This window comes from Ictidomys tridecemlineatus, chromosome X (genome assembly GCF_052094955.1).
Source record: "Ictidomys tridecemlineatus isolate mIctTri1 chromosome X, mIctTri1.hap1, whole genome shotgun sequence".
NCBI classification, from domain to species: domain Eukaryota; kingdom Metazoa; phylum Chordata; class Mammalia; order Rodentia; family Sciuridae; genus Ictidomys; species Ictidomys tridecemlineatus.
Genome location: NC_135493.1, coordinates 35,878,744 through 35,893,708, shown reverse-complemented (window position 1 = coordinate 35,893,708; position 14,965 = coordinate 35,878,744). Strand labels below are relative to the sequence as shown.

Genomic DNA, 14,965 nt, shown 5'->3' with positions numbered 1-14,965 from the left:
AGGGAAAAAATACAAAACCAGGATCAAGTCAGACAGAAAGAGGTCTCACTCCACTTTTCAGCAGGCCCCATTCAGGTTTAAGGAAACTGGAGGAGGGAGAGCTTTTTTAGCTGCATAAAAATACTTAGCTGAAGATAAGCCTTCCTCTACTTTAGACCCAGACCTATTTGCAAATTCTCAGCCTCATCCAGGCCCCTGAAATTTCCACCTGGTGTCTCCTAAGGACAGAGTTGCTCAACAATACAAGACAACGTCCCCTCCCTCCCTCCCTCACCTTTAGTTTCACCTCCCTCAAAAGTGCAGAAGATAGGGAAATCAAGCCACAAGAGCTCCACTATGACAAAACTGCAAGTGGCTGCCAAGGACATAAAACTGTATTCACCAACAGCCACTGGAGGCCAAAACTAAGATTCCTAGCTTGGAGCACTAAAGAGCTAAAGTCCCAGCTGCAGGAGATAGGAGGGGCCCAGGGAAGAATGTGAACTGGGGACACACACTCCTTTTTCTAGTTCCTCAGCCTAGAGCTGTCACCTGTTGCCCAGCTGTGGTGCTAAGCCCCTCCTGCTCCCCGACATACACACCAGACAAAGAGAGCAGATGTTAAATCTGAGTTCAGGGAAGAACCAAAGCAAAACAGGGGAGTGGGGGGGGTCGGTGTTGAAAAAAATGATTAGGAGAACTCCCATCCTTTTCCAGAACAAGGCAGGGCAGGCTTCAATTTCAGCTGGTGAGAATTTTTTGAAGAACTGTGAACTATGGTTTTATATTTAAGATTCAAATCCATATTGGTAAAAATAATCAATACCAAAAGCCTTCAAGTGCTGGCAAGTTCTCTACTGACACAGGGATCCTGGCCTTATGAAGAGGTATCCCTGTTCACTTTGGAATTCTAGAGCAATTAAGTTTTCTTTTGGGCCATGACATCTGGAAAAATTATATACTTTTTTTTCTCCTAGTATAAATGTAAACTATTACTTCTCTGACATAGAGAGGCAAAAGGCTTATGCCAAAGTTTGACCCATATCTGACCTTCAGACACAAAAATTCTGAACACTTGCCTGTCCTCAGACACCTACAAGTAGAAACTTTTAAGATTTTTGGGGGGGATACGAGGGATTTAACGCTGGGGTGTTTATCACCCTTACATTCCCATTTATTTATTTATTTGTTTGTTGTAGATGTACACATACCTTTATTTTATTTATTTATTTTTATGCAGTGCTGTGAATCGAAACCAGCACCTCACACATGCTAGGCAAGTGCTCTACCACTGAGCTACAACCCCAGCCCCCTTTTTATTTCTTTTTTATATTGACACAGGGTCTCACTAAGTTGCCAAAGCTGGCCTCAAATGTGAGATCCTCCTGCCTCAGCCTCCTGAGTTGCTGGGAATACAAGTATACACCACCACAATGGCTTTCTACTATTAGTAAGATTTAAATGGAGACCCTAATATTGCCCAATGGGAACCTTACCTTCTGCAATCTGGCCACCTTTTCATAGCACCCTTCCAACTCCTGCCGCAAGTTCCGGTTCTCATCCGAGAGGATCTCAACCATCTGCTGGGCTCTGGAAACAATGGCAAAAGGATCGGCTGGCATGGGCTGATAAGAAGCTGACTGCTGAGCACGAGGCATAGCTGAATAGGCTTCTCCTGACTGCTGCTGCTGCTGCTGCTGCTGATGGTGATGCTGCTGCTGCTGCTGCTGTTGCTGCTGACTCAGCCCAGGTTGGGAGAGACGGTAAAGATCGCCCTGGTGAACCTGATTAGGAAGGAAATGCTGCTGTGGCCTAGGAAGGTGAGTTGAGTGGTCACCTTGGTTTGGAACCAAGGAATGTTGGGCCGGAGACAATCTGGTAGATGGTGGAGACTGCAGCAAGGGCAAGGAACCTCCAGATGTCAGGGAAGAAGTAGGGCTGTGAGGCTGAGAGTTCCTGGCCGACAATGGCAAGGAGATGTCCTGCGTTGGCCTGGAAAACACAAAAGGGAGGCTGTGGTTAAGTTCTCTCCGGAAGCACTGAAGAAAAAGGGAACAAGAAAGTGAGATGAGGTTGGGTGCAGTGGCACACACCTGTAATCCCAGCAACCCAGGAGGCTGAAGCAAGACGATCTCAAGTTCAAGGCCAGCCTGGGAAACTTAGCAAGACCTTGTCTTAAAATAAAACAATAAAAAGGGTTGGGGATATAACTCAGTAGTAGAGTACCCCTGAGTTAAATCCCCAGTAGGGCAAAAAAAAAAAAAGATATAGGAGGAGGCTTCTGGAGCCCCCAGGACACTTGCAAAATGAGAAGCAGGCAGAGTCAGACTATAGGATCCCTGCAGAAACCTCTACAGTTCTTTCGTGGCTCAACCTGTGAGCCAGACAGATACAGGTGAGATCACATGGATAATAGAACCAGATGACCTCCAAAGTCATTTTGTGAAAATCTAAGGAATGTACAAGTCTGATAAATATTTTAAATGATCTTCTACAAGGTAAATTTTAAGTTATTATTTTAAACTAAACCTAATGTTAGAAATAACATTATGTATGTGGTCCAGCACACATCAAGATTCAAATTTAGAAAACACGTCTCACTTGTTTTGGAGACAACAGCTACCAAAACTTCCCTTCATCTTCCTACCTGGACCTGGCTTAGAGAATTCATACTTATCAAAAAAAACCACTCAAAAATATGTAGAATTTTACACTAAAAACACCAAATAATTCTTATTTATTCATTTCAGTTGTTGATAACTTAATAATGTCCATTAGTAATAACAGTACCAAGACTTGGAGGGGGTTACAAGCAACATCATCATACTATTTTTGATGTACTGAATCATAAAATATAAGAGCCAGAAATGTCTTAAAGCAATTATTTCATGCAGCTCCATCCCTGGACACATGGAAAACAAGAGACGTGCTAAGCTCAGAGTGAATTAGTGGTAGTGCCAAGGCAGAGCACTTCTTTCCTTATTCATATTTCCTGGCTATTTCCACTGCCATAATGCATTGATATGTATGCACTGATGTTCAGATCTCTAGCTTATTGCTTATAGAGTTTCAGAAAGACAACTTTGGTACATTGTTTAATGTGGCTTTCCCAACTTTTGCATCTAATTACTAGGTACAAAATACTAATACCCAGGTACAAATAATTTGTACCTAATGACTATTAGCACTAAGAAAAACAATCAAGAGTTTGTAGATGGAACACTTCCAGCCAAACACCACTACCAGAAAGAATATCTGTTGGTGTGCACCGAAGACAAAAAGCTTGTTCACCCTCCTTGCAGCACATGCCCAACTAACCTCATATGCTCCCACGTCCTGGGGACGCTTGTCCTACAGTTGATACTTGTCAATCCAAGGAAGACAGATGGCTAAGAGCATGGAATTTGGATCCCAACAGGAAGAGTTTAGAGACCTTGTCTACTCCTTGTTTAAATTATTTTTTTTCAAATTACTTAATCTGAGTCCATTTCTTTCCTGAGATTCCAAATGAACTGCAAAAATACTGAGGAATTCATATTTTTTTAGCTCAATAGGAATGACAAGTCTCTTATCCAGCTCCCAATTTTGATGGGGTGACCTTGTTAACATAGCACTTATAAGCTACCCATTTAATCTTTGCATTACTATGCATAAAATTTATGATGGAACTGAGACAAATCACTGGGAGCCATTAACTTTTATTTCTTTTTTTCTTTCCAGTACTGGGGATCTAACCCAGGGCCTGATGCATGCTAGGCAAGTGCTCTACCACTGAGCCACATCCCAGCCCAGCAATTAACTTTTAACTGGCATTCCAGATGCTAAAGCACATGCCTCCCACACACACTCCAGTTACCACTATTGTTCATTTATCTATCCCTACAAGAGCTCCTCACTATAAGAGTTTTTTACAGTTACCAAATCATTCCAAACACTTGCTTGTGGATGTCAAATAATCTTGATGTTCACAAAAGCCCTCAAAACTGCTCAAACCCCGGTTCTTTCCCTTAGCTCCATATGCATCTGGTACATCCATATTCTTCCAATTTCATGTATGTGTGTGTGCGTGTGTGCGTGTGTGTGTGTGTGTGTCACTATACTTGCTGAATATTAAAGAGGGCACACAATATACTTGGGCACAAACAACTGATATGATTGGTACTCAAGATCACAACTAGAAAGTTGCTGCCAAATAGAATCTTTCTTTCCAAGAGCTGAAGATACTCTTTTCAACAAAAGCCTGGGCACCATTTATAAACTTATTTGGCAAAGAGTTTCCATTTTCTATTCTATGGACTTTCAGTTTCAACATAGGTAAAATGAACAATGTCCTCTCTTTCTTCTTTGAGTAAGTGATGTTATAATGTGTATGTGTTCCTAGAGTTAAGATACAATGTCCTAGAATTTGCTGAGGGCCTTTGCATCTCTTGGGCAGAAAAGAGGGACTAAAATTTTACAATTTCAATTTCATATTTTTTGAAATTTAAGGGAAAAATCACTACATTAACCTTTGTCCTGGTTTCAAGGATTTGGAAGCCTGTCGCCTGGGAGGTGTTCTCTTTTAAAGACTTACTGCCTAGTTCTGAACTGGGTTTACTCCCCACAGCTCCCCTGGGCACCATCAAGCAAATCAGGCCTTTATTTCAAATAGACTCAGCCATCGGCCTCCCTTCTGCCTGGAGGCTAGAAGGCTCTTCCAGGCCCTAGACAGTACACAGCCACCACCGGGAGCTCAGAAAGGAGGAGGCCACAAGGTTTCCTCAGATAAGCCCAGGATGAAGATAAACAGAGAAAGGTGGCTGCCCCTCAGTTCCCCCAGGCTGGGAAAGGAAACAGATCTCAGCACACTGTGATGGTGGGAAAACTGTCATTGACAAACAAGATGTTTCTTGGACAGTCTCAAAGGATCTGAGAAAGCCCTCCAGCAAAAAAAATTTCCATCTGGGCACCAGCAGTCCACCCACCACCAAAAAGCAGGACAGTATTAATATGGGGATGAGAAGAGGAAAAGTCGGGGGTGGGGGAGAAATATGGGCAATGTCATAGGAAGCAAAATACACTGAAGATTAAATAATAATAAGAGCAATAATAATAATAATAATAATAATAATAAAAGTGGCAACCACATGAAAGACACACTCTCCAGGTCCTTCCACCCCAGAGCAGCTGGAATTGCTCCCTGCTGACACATTAACCAGGAACAACAAGCCACCCAGCAGACAATAGAATCACATGACCCCTGGAAGACCTGGCCTGCCTCCCTGCCACTTCCCTCCTCCTTCATCCTGCTCCTTCCTAAAACTAGCTTAGCCTCTGGTGCTCTACAGAAAAGGGGACAAAGCCATTCATGCAGGACAGAGGCCACCAACTAAAACTAGAGTCTTCCCCAAAGCCAAGGGCTGGGAGTGGTACATCCGCATCCCTCACCCCAAGAAACAGCTTGTGAGGACACAAAGGGAAAGTAAAAGAAATTCCACACATCTGACATAGTACCTTCCACCCTGCCACTCCATGACTGAAGAGTCCCCACCCTTCCCAGACACACAAGTATGCATGTCCACACACACCTGCCCACACATCAAGCCCCCCCCACCCTGCACACACACACACTGTTATCAGAGCAGGAGCCACCAACAGCCTGCAGTACAACTTATCCTCATCACCTGAATGATGCCTCTCCCGGGCTCTGTAATGGTGAATCTGTGAATCCTGGAGCAGGCTGAGAATTCCGGATGGTTCTGCTTGCACAACCAGCTTTACTCTGAACTACAGTGTTAGGTCACCCTGAGATTCCACTCAACAAAGATTTCAAGAAACATCAGATCTGGGCATGATTTCAACAATTGAAAGGAGGTGGCTACTTTTGTAAACAGAAATTATTTAATTTTTAAAAGCAGTTGATAAATGTAGAAACCCAGGATGTAGAAAAGGCTCAGAGCACTTAGAAACACAAAGATTCAAAAATTGTAAAATGCTTCAGATGGCTTGGCCTTGTTTCCCATCTGGAGATTTGGGCATTCAAGATATTTATTTTCTAAGTAGGGAGGAGGGCATAGGGAAGATGAAGTAATCAAAAGATTGTTTATAACATTTTGTTCATTTTTACAGCAAATCTTCAGCATTTCATTGCACCTCTAAAGGCAAACAAAAAGTTTTGGGTTTTTTAACAGCAATTTGTTCAAAAAGCTTTGCATACTGATCTCTAATTTGTGGATTAAGAACTAAAAATTTAGTCCTCTTAAGGTTTGGTGCTAGCAACAATTACTTGGAAAGGTACTCACAAACAATAAAGCTAGCTGGTTAAAGGAAATAAAGGAGGAAAAAAATGTCACCACCTAACAGCAGTGTGCTTCTGGAAAGCACGTTCAACGACCTCCTCTTGCCAGGAATCTGTCAATAAGTGCCACTCCCTCATACAGGGTCAGTATAGAGCTTGCAGCCAGAACTTGCCTGGTGCCCAACCAAATTTCACATTGGGGATCCTCTGACTTGGGTTGTTTTAGGTTTGATTATTCACCAAGCATATTAATCATTCTGCCTCTGTGCCATCAAGAAATGAATGTTAGAAAAACACTGCTCACGATGGGCTGTATATTGGGGATGTGGCTAAATGATAGCATGCTTAGTGTGAAGGCTTTGAGTTTCATCCCCAGGCCATAAGAAAGAAAGAGGAAAAGAAAGGAAGAAAGGGAAGAAAAGAAAAGAGAGGACATGTCAGCGTGGTATTTTTTGCTTGGGGGATAGTGAGAGTCACAGTCAATTTAGGTGGTAGGAGAAAAGATAGGCATCATTCTATAAGATCCATGAAGCTAAATTTCTCTGGTGGTTTAATCAGTATGGAAAGGAAAAAAACTTCTTTGTCTCATTATTTATTTAGGCAGATCAAAGGGCTTTTCCATCTAGCTTCAAACACTGTGGGAGTCATTTCAGATCACAAACAATACTGGTGAATGAGTTCTGAAAATAGCTTTCCTGGGAAGGCGGGCCATGTGCTGAGTGGAGCTTTGGCTTCTGCTCCACACCCACAACGCAGCAGACGTCAGCCCATCCACAGACTGGAGGGAGTCCCACAGACTCTTCCATACTGATGGGAACAGCAAAACAAAAACTGCCAGCTTCATTGACATTTTTCTGGCTTGAATGGGTTTCCACCAAGCTCTGCAGTCCAACAGAACAGTCCCTCCCTGGGTCTTATGTTTCACTGGGCAGGTGAGAATTGGGTTCTTGCTTTGGTTTCAAGATGAATGGACTTGTCCTTACCCCACTTCCTGTTCTAAGACACTTATCAGAACTTAGGCCTCTACCCTTTGAAAGCTACAAAGGCTTTAGGAAATCAACCAGGGTTAATGGGGGGAATATCCTAAACTGGAAAAGTTAGGGGTGGAGCTCAAAGTAAATTGCCTCTGGTTAAAAAAAAAAAAAAAAACAGGATATAGAGAGGGAGAAAAGGAAATATCAGGAAATACCAGGAACCTTCTTCTTACTTCTTCTCTACCCCCTGAGGGAGTGTCTTCTCTCCTGAGTCACCCAGTGAACTTCAAGCCAAGAGAGTTTTAGGAGGGAAAGAGGTAGACATGAGAGAAATCACAGATCTAGTCTGTGGGTCACCTATGGAAAAGTGTCAACCTAGAGTCAGGACTTTGAACTTATAGCCACCCATCATTACCCATGTTCCTGCCCTGTGCAGGAATAGCACACAGAATGCCAATATTGTTGCCCACCACTTAAACTTTAGCTTGCTGCATACACTGAAATGCGGATATCAATATCAGCAACATGGCCCAAAGAGTAACGATAAGAACAATGAAGAAAACCACGAAATCATAAAATCTGGTGGATAAAGACATGGGGCAACTGGCTGGATATATAAGAGGTACATTTAGGGAGAACCAAATTTATAAAACAGAAGTCATAGGAACATTTCTCTTTGTGCATTTTAGCATCTGGCAAACTTCTACAATATGATGTGAATTTAACTTAGATGTTTAAAAACACAACAAGCAACTAACAAACTCTCTATAGAAAAAATACAAAGTAGACCAAACTTCACGAGCTACAAAGAAGTATATTCTGAACCTGAACATGTATATAGCTCCCCTCGCCATAATATCTGACTGTTTATTCAATGTCCAAAAGAATCATAGCAATTCTATGGAAAATGTACAACTAATGGAAAACAGATTTGTTCACAAAAATAAATGATGAGAGTTTTATGGATGGGAATGTGTGGAAGTGATAGGATGTTGCAGAGTAAAGTCCAAGACCATTTGCTTCTGCTTCTCAAAGAAGAGCTTAATAATGCACAAGAAGAGAAACATTAACCCTTCCTTCAGGATCCTATGAGATAGGGCAGCAAAGAGCTAATGAAATCAAGACTTGTGCTCCTCTTCATCCACTATGCGGCCAAGTCCATACCCAACCTATAAGTCAAGGAAATGTCAATACAGTGCTAATTATGGTTCAAGAGACTAAAATTCTGGTTGACAGGCAATTTACTGAGCCACAGGTAAGCCATGCATTGCTATTGGAGTTCCTTACACCTGCCCATTCCTTCCCTTAATATTCCCAACACTCAGCAGAAGGGCTGGCTAGGGATGAGGTCAGGAAATGACAGAAAGGGAACTCTCTTACCTGGCTGCTCCATACTCAGGGGGATGCTGATACCTCATCAGTTGCCCCTCTGTTCTCCCTGGCTGGTTCAGGCGATGCTCACTATAGAAGTGCCCTGGCTCTTGGGGCTTGCACACTACAGACTGGGGTGGCATGCCCTTGAAAGGATATTCTGGTGGGGGGCCTCGGTGTTCCATGCCCTTCAGACTATGTTGGTTGGGAGGTGGCCCTTGGGCCTTGTAGAATTCACTGGAAGTTGTGGGATTCTTGTAGAGTTCATTGGGTTGTGGTGGGGAGAGGGGAGCACTGGTAACAGGTGGATGTGCCTTAACCCCACTGGTGGCTAGTGACATCTGCATAAGTCGTTCACTCAAGGAGCGGACATGTCCTTGCTTGAGGTCTCTTAGTCCTTCATCTTGGTGCATCTTCCCAGGATTGAGCCGCTGGACTGATGGACGTCCCTCGGTTCTCATCTTCTGGTTAGTGACTCCAGTGACATAGAAGGCAGCTCCAACACTGGCATGTTGTTGGCCTCGAAAGTATTGGGACTGGACCTTGGCCTCTTCATAGGTCGGGAGTTCTTCATTATTCTGCATTCGAGGAGATAACTGCTTCTCCATGATAATATTTTCTGACTGGATTTCCTGGCCCTGGGGCTCCTGCCGAGCGGCATGTGCCACAAGCTGTTGGTGGTGGTCTTGGGGACTCAACACATCATTCTGAGGGCCTGGGTTCCCACTGCCAGTGGGGAAAGGAGGGCCATTCCCTGTGGCTTGCTGGTGTATGGCAAGCAGATTGCGATTCTCATTAGGATTGCCATAGCGAAGCTGCTCTTGTAGCAGACGCTGCAATACTGTGGTTCCTCCGCTTGGCTGTTCCTCAGAATTTCTCATCTCTATCGCTGGTGGTGCCTTGTGAAGAGAGAGAGAAATTGGGCACCTGGGCTGCCCTTGACCTGGGAAGGGGAAACAGGAAGCTTAACACCCAGTTGTTGGATAAATCAGTCCTCTAAAGGGGAAGAACATGGATATTTGGGGGTGAGGATTCCATTGCAGAAACAAAGTAGAAAAATTGAATTTAGAAAGAACAACGTAATTGCTGGGTTTCCTGGCTCTAGCACTGATATGATGAGGGACGTGGAGGCAAAAGAGCTCTGTTTCCACTTTCACATCTAGCATGATTTAAGTATTCAATCTTGACTTAATTCCTGAAAGACGGGGGTGACCTGGAGTAGTCAAGCAGGGTGATGAGAGGGGGCAATTTTCCAAGGCCCTCATTCACAGGCTTCATCTCTCTGTGCTCTATTTAAATTAAAAATCCAAGTCTTATGGCTGTGGAGGTGGAGACAAAAGAATGGGAAGAGCTATCCCATAGCTGGGATTTGTAAAGCAGTTCAATGTGTGACAGGAGCTATGATATGCTCAATAAGAACTAAAATAAATTAAAGGTTACGAGATCTTGGGTCACACCAGACAGGTATGATCTCTGCCTTGATGCAAATCTTTTTTTCTCAATCTCTAAGACTCTGCAATGTATCTTTTAAAAAAATACTTTATAGCAAGCTGTATTTGTTTTGCATATTTCTTTTTTTAAAGATGATCATTCAGATTTTTATTTTTTAATTGATGTATTATACATAAAAATGGAGTTCATTGTGATATGTTAATGCACGGACATGCCATAGTTTAGTTAACTTCATTCTGCTGTTCTGCCCCTTTCCCATCTCTCCCCTCCACCTCCCATTCATTCCCATTTCTCTACTCCAAAAAAATATCTTTTCCTGTATTGTCCACTTTAGATGCTCCATGGTGTAAAGAATGACTTGGTAAAATCATTACTGTCAAAGTTTTTCTTTTACCCATCCAGGGATTGTCACTGAGATTTTTGTTGTTGAGTTGGAGTGTAAAACAGAAGCACCTCTTTGATTTGAAGTGAGCTCTGTCAACATTAAAGACTTAAAAAATGAAAAGGTCATCCTTCTGGAAAGGATATGATTACCGTCTCCCTCTCTACCGCCACCAGTTCTTCTAAGGAATTATTATGGGTTGAGTAAAATGGGTAACCATAGTAACACAACTTGAGATTCAAATTCTAATCATATTATTTATTGGTCTAGAGGGGAACCTAAGTAAGTGATTTCTTATTTCTTTTGCCATTCATTTCCTCATCTGAAAAATGAGTGGCAGGTGACACACAACTCTTCTCTTTTTCTCAGCACTATATAGTGTATACAAATGCATTACTTCAAAATTCTTTGGAGAAAATTAGTCTGTCATATTAAATACTAATGATAAGTAATTAAACTTTCATTCTAAAGATCTGAAATAATTTGTAACAATGGACACAATGTCACATGGAAAGTCATAATAAAGGTTAGCCTCGGGTTTCTGGATGAAAACTCTGAAATCCTGATTCCTAGGCCCTTTATTATAGCAGATTAAGCAACTTACAGTATCTCTGGAAACATCAACCCCTTCCCTTAGTTGGTGGAGGGAATGATCCAGAATATATGTGTGGCAATGGACATGGTAATTTCTCCCTTACTTCCTAATGATTATCATTACTTGATTTCCAATTTTTCTACACAGCAATTTGCTCCACCTCCCCCCTTTTTAAGTCCCATTTATCATTTTCTTTTGGGAAGTGCACACCAATCGCCAACAGGCTTAGAAACTTGCTCTCTAGTCCTTTCCTTCCCTCCCAGTGACCTTCTAGGACTCTCATGTTTGAATTGTCAAATTGGGATTTTCTAATAGGCTGGCAAGCATAACATAAAATAATTTGGTGCCTGAAACTGGAGAGATGACTACTGAACTATTTTTCTTCTTGCAAAGAAAAAAGAAAAAGGAATCAAGGCTGGGGTGTAGCTCTGCACAGTAGAGAAATGTAGACATTGCATTGTCCCAGACCCAGAAGAATATGCCACCCCCTCCCATGCAACACCCACCCCAACCTGCACAAACACGTAGGCACATGCCTGCACATATACACACATATACACACACCAATGTCCATACCTATTTCTGCTTTCTTTTAGGCTTAAAGCCTTGATCAGGATAGGGAATTCTTGCTTATGAGCAGCTCCAGAAACCGCACCGGCAGATTCCCTCTCCCCTAAAACTCAGGTTCAGGGTAAGCGCCGCCAAGAGTCCAACCACTGGTCACTCTGAAATGTTCAGGAGGGGAAGGGAGGGAGAAATAAAAATGTCGTTTCTATATTGCCACCAACAGCCAGCAGTTAACTAAACCACTCCCTCCAAGGGAATGACTTGTCTTCCCATGGTGCTTGGCTTTTAAATGAGTGGCCAAAATCCATCTCCACTAGGAAAAGCAACCTCACTGTCCAGCAGCTGTTATTGAGGTCATGCTTGTCTCCAAGTGACAGAAATGCCCAGGTCTGACATTGAAAAGTATTGCCCCATCCTAACCTCATGGCCTAGGAAAGTCATCCATTAGGATGCTGGATGATGACAAAAACCATAACCACTTTCACCCTAAGGTACAAGGTGAAATTGCTGTCAATACAGCGGGGCAGGTTCATGAAGTTCACGGCCCCACATCCCAGAAAGGAAGATGGTCATCATAAGGCAGATTTGGGATCAAAAGAAAGAACATTTGTCATGTTCCCAATTTGACTTTCTCAGCCTCAGATGGGCAGAAGGAAAATGAAAACTTCTTTTCAGCCAAGTCATTTAGTATTTATTGCATATTGACCATTCCAGATATTTGTCAGCCTGCCCTCGTGGAGCTTACAATCTTTTTTTGTCTGGTTGGTACTGGAGATCTAACTCAGGGCCTTGCACATACTAGGCAGCGCTGAGCTATACCCGCAGATGCTCATGAAGTTCATAATCAGATCACCTGATCAATGGCTCATCCCTTCTTCTTGTTCTTCTTCTTCTTCTCTTTTGATGTTGTGGTGGTGGTGCTGGTTCTAGGAATTGAACCCAGGGGTGCTGTACCACTGAGTTATACCCCAGCCCTTTTTTAATTTTTATTTTGAGACAGGGTCTCACTAAGTTGTGGAGGTTGGCCTCAAACTTGTGATCCTCCTGCCTCAGCCTCCCCAGTAGCTGGGGAGGCACACACCACCATGCCTGGAGGCCCATTCATTCTTGTTCCAGTAGGAGAGATGATGGCCCTTCTAAACCTAGTACAGCAACTCTTCTCCAAGCAGAATGTTTTTTCAACACTTTCTCTGCCCCAGTGTCTCAGCAAATGGAGTCTACCAGACTCATCTTATAGAGATGAGATGCAAACATCCCACAGATGTGGATTTGAGACAATCCTCATTTATAATTTCTGCTTTGACCTTCTGAAGATACCACCAGGTCCACTCAAAATGGTTATAAGCCTTAGGAGTTTGTGTTTAGGTGAGATGCACATGAACCACATGCTGACCTAGCCATGATTCATTCGTATCATTTAAAGGAAAAGCTTTAATTCATACCACAGGTTCTGTTTGCAAAGCAAAGCAATGCAAGGAAAGCACAAGAGCATCTCTGTATTTTGGGAACATGTCCAAAATGTAAATTTTCTTTCTAAAAACCCACAAAAACCACACAATGATTAATTTAACATTATTTCCTTGCAATATTGCCAAAAGTAAAGTGAGCAGATATAGAGTGAACAAACATGGAAATTCGTCTTTCCGTCTTGTTTTGGCCCAATGTATAATCACAGTTGAAAGAAAAATCATCTCCAATCTTCAAAATAATTATTTTAGGGTGTCTCCCCAAATTTCAAAGCAGAGAAACAAACTTTAATTGGAATCAAAGCTGGACTGTTAACAGAGCTATGGTAAATAACCTCCGAGATTCTATTGTCAGATTCTGAACAAAACATTTGTCTTTTTTTCAACAGAAACATCAGAAAACAGCCCAAGGCTTTTAAACTTGAGCCCCTGGAGAGAAACCAGCATACAATTCTTTTCCAGAACTACTTAGGTTCCTCATGCCCATTGTGACTGGCTTTCTTCTGACTCTCAGCTCCTCAGTGAGAAAACTACACTTGTCCAAAATCTCACTTTCTTTCCTTAATTTTGTCCTCTCTCCTCCACACCCTTTTCAAAACCCAAATCACTTTCTGTGAACTGGACACAGATTGTTCCCCCACCCACATCCCAGGCCGTTTTGGTTTGTGTTTAACAGAAAAAGAAATCAGCCTGAGAGCAAAACTTTGCAGAGTCCTCTCCAGTTTATCACTTTTTTTAAAAAAAGAATTTATGTTCATCTATATTTCAAGAGTCACATAGTCTCACAAGAAGAAAAACACTACACCATTTATTTATTAGAGAAAAGAAAAAGAAAGATTTCTTGTCCCGTGCACAAAACTAAAATAATATGAACTCTGCAAATTTTAATTTGCCCACAGCTTTCATCATGCCACTGCCAGAGTCTGACATCATCTTCAATCAATAAAATAACCTTGTTCCTTCTGGACACAGACTGTCCCTGAGGATACTGTAAAGGAGAAGAAAGCATATTCATAGTTCTTTTTTCAAAAAGTATAAGATCAATGTTTACATCCACTTCTTCTATAACAGGATAGCAAAGCAAACTAAATTTTTACTTCATTTGCAATCACTGGCCCCTCCCAGTATACCTGGGAGACTGAGCCAAAACACCTTAGTGAGAGCCCAGATGTTTTACAAGCCAAGTCACAGAAAAATAAACATTACAAGGTGGCCAGGATAAGCCAAATTTTCCCCCTTCACAAACATTTTGCAATATGCCTATAAGAACTTCCTCTCTATCCCTTGTTCTGCCTCCGTTACTCGTTCCGGCCCCTCACTCCACCAACCAGGATGGAGAATTTAAATCCAGAAAACCTGTTTCTCTGTAAAATCTTAGTTAACCTGTTTTATACAATTATACTCCCAGCCAAATGGAAATGAGCCAGTTCAAAGTTTTCCCTGAAACTATGTCTATATATTTGATTATAAAATATACACTACAGACATACACACACTCTACAACCTCTCACAGAAAGCAAGAGGCACCAGTGAATTCTCATATCCTTTCAGATTGGTCCATATTGAGATATATATAAGAAAGAATAGTCTTTTTGCAGGTTATCCCTAAAGATTCAAAAGGCAGTAGAAGCACTATGGTTAAGTGGTCTAGAGCCATACTGCCCACGTTCAAATCCTGGATCTCTAACTACCTCTTGACATCCCCAAGTCCAATTTCATCATCTCAAAACAGGGATAACAGTTCTCACACCTCATAGGGGATCTATGTGCCTAGAACACAGTAATGCCTCAACAAAATTTAGCTATTTCCTGTAATTATTATTGCAAAATAGCCTTTTCTAAAATGCAGTAGCAATTTTCTGAAGTTAAAAAAAAAGCCTTTACTTGCAACTCAGTCTTTGG

At 42.1% G+C, this 14,965-nt stretch overlaps 1 protein-coding gene across 4 annotated transcripts in view; it reads right to left on the bottom strand.

Annotated features, from left to right (window-relative positions):
• Amot (angiomotin) overlaps positions 1–14,965 on the bottom strand; it is a 67,254-nt gene that overhangs the window by 40,101 nt on the left and 12,188 nt on the right. For 3 of the 4 annotated variants that reach the window (XM_078034356.1, XM_078034355.1, XM_078034357.1), the window contains 4 exons: positions 11,607–11,755; positions 8,611–9,544; positions 2,073–2,153; positions 1,476–1,971 (listed from right to left, as the gene is read on the bottom strand). In XM_078034356.1, coding sequence (XP_077890482.1) covers positions 1,476–1,971; positions 2,073–2,153; positions 8,611–9,482 — 1,449 coding nt within the window. In that variant the 5' untranslated portion in view covers positions 9,483–9,544; positions 11,607–11,755. The remainder of the gene's footprint in view (positions 1–1,475; positions 1,972–2,072; positions 2,154–8,610; positions 9,545–11,606; positions 11,756–14,965) is intronic. The other variant, XM_005323337.5, reaches the window with a different exon arrangement.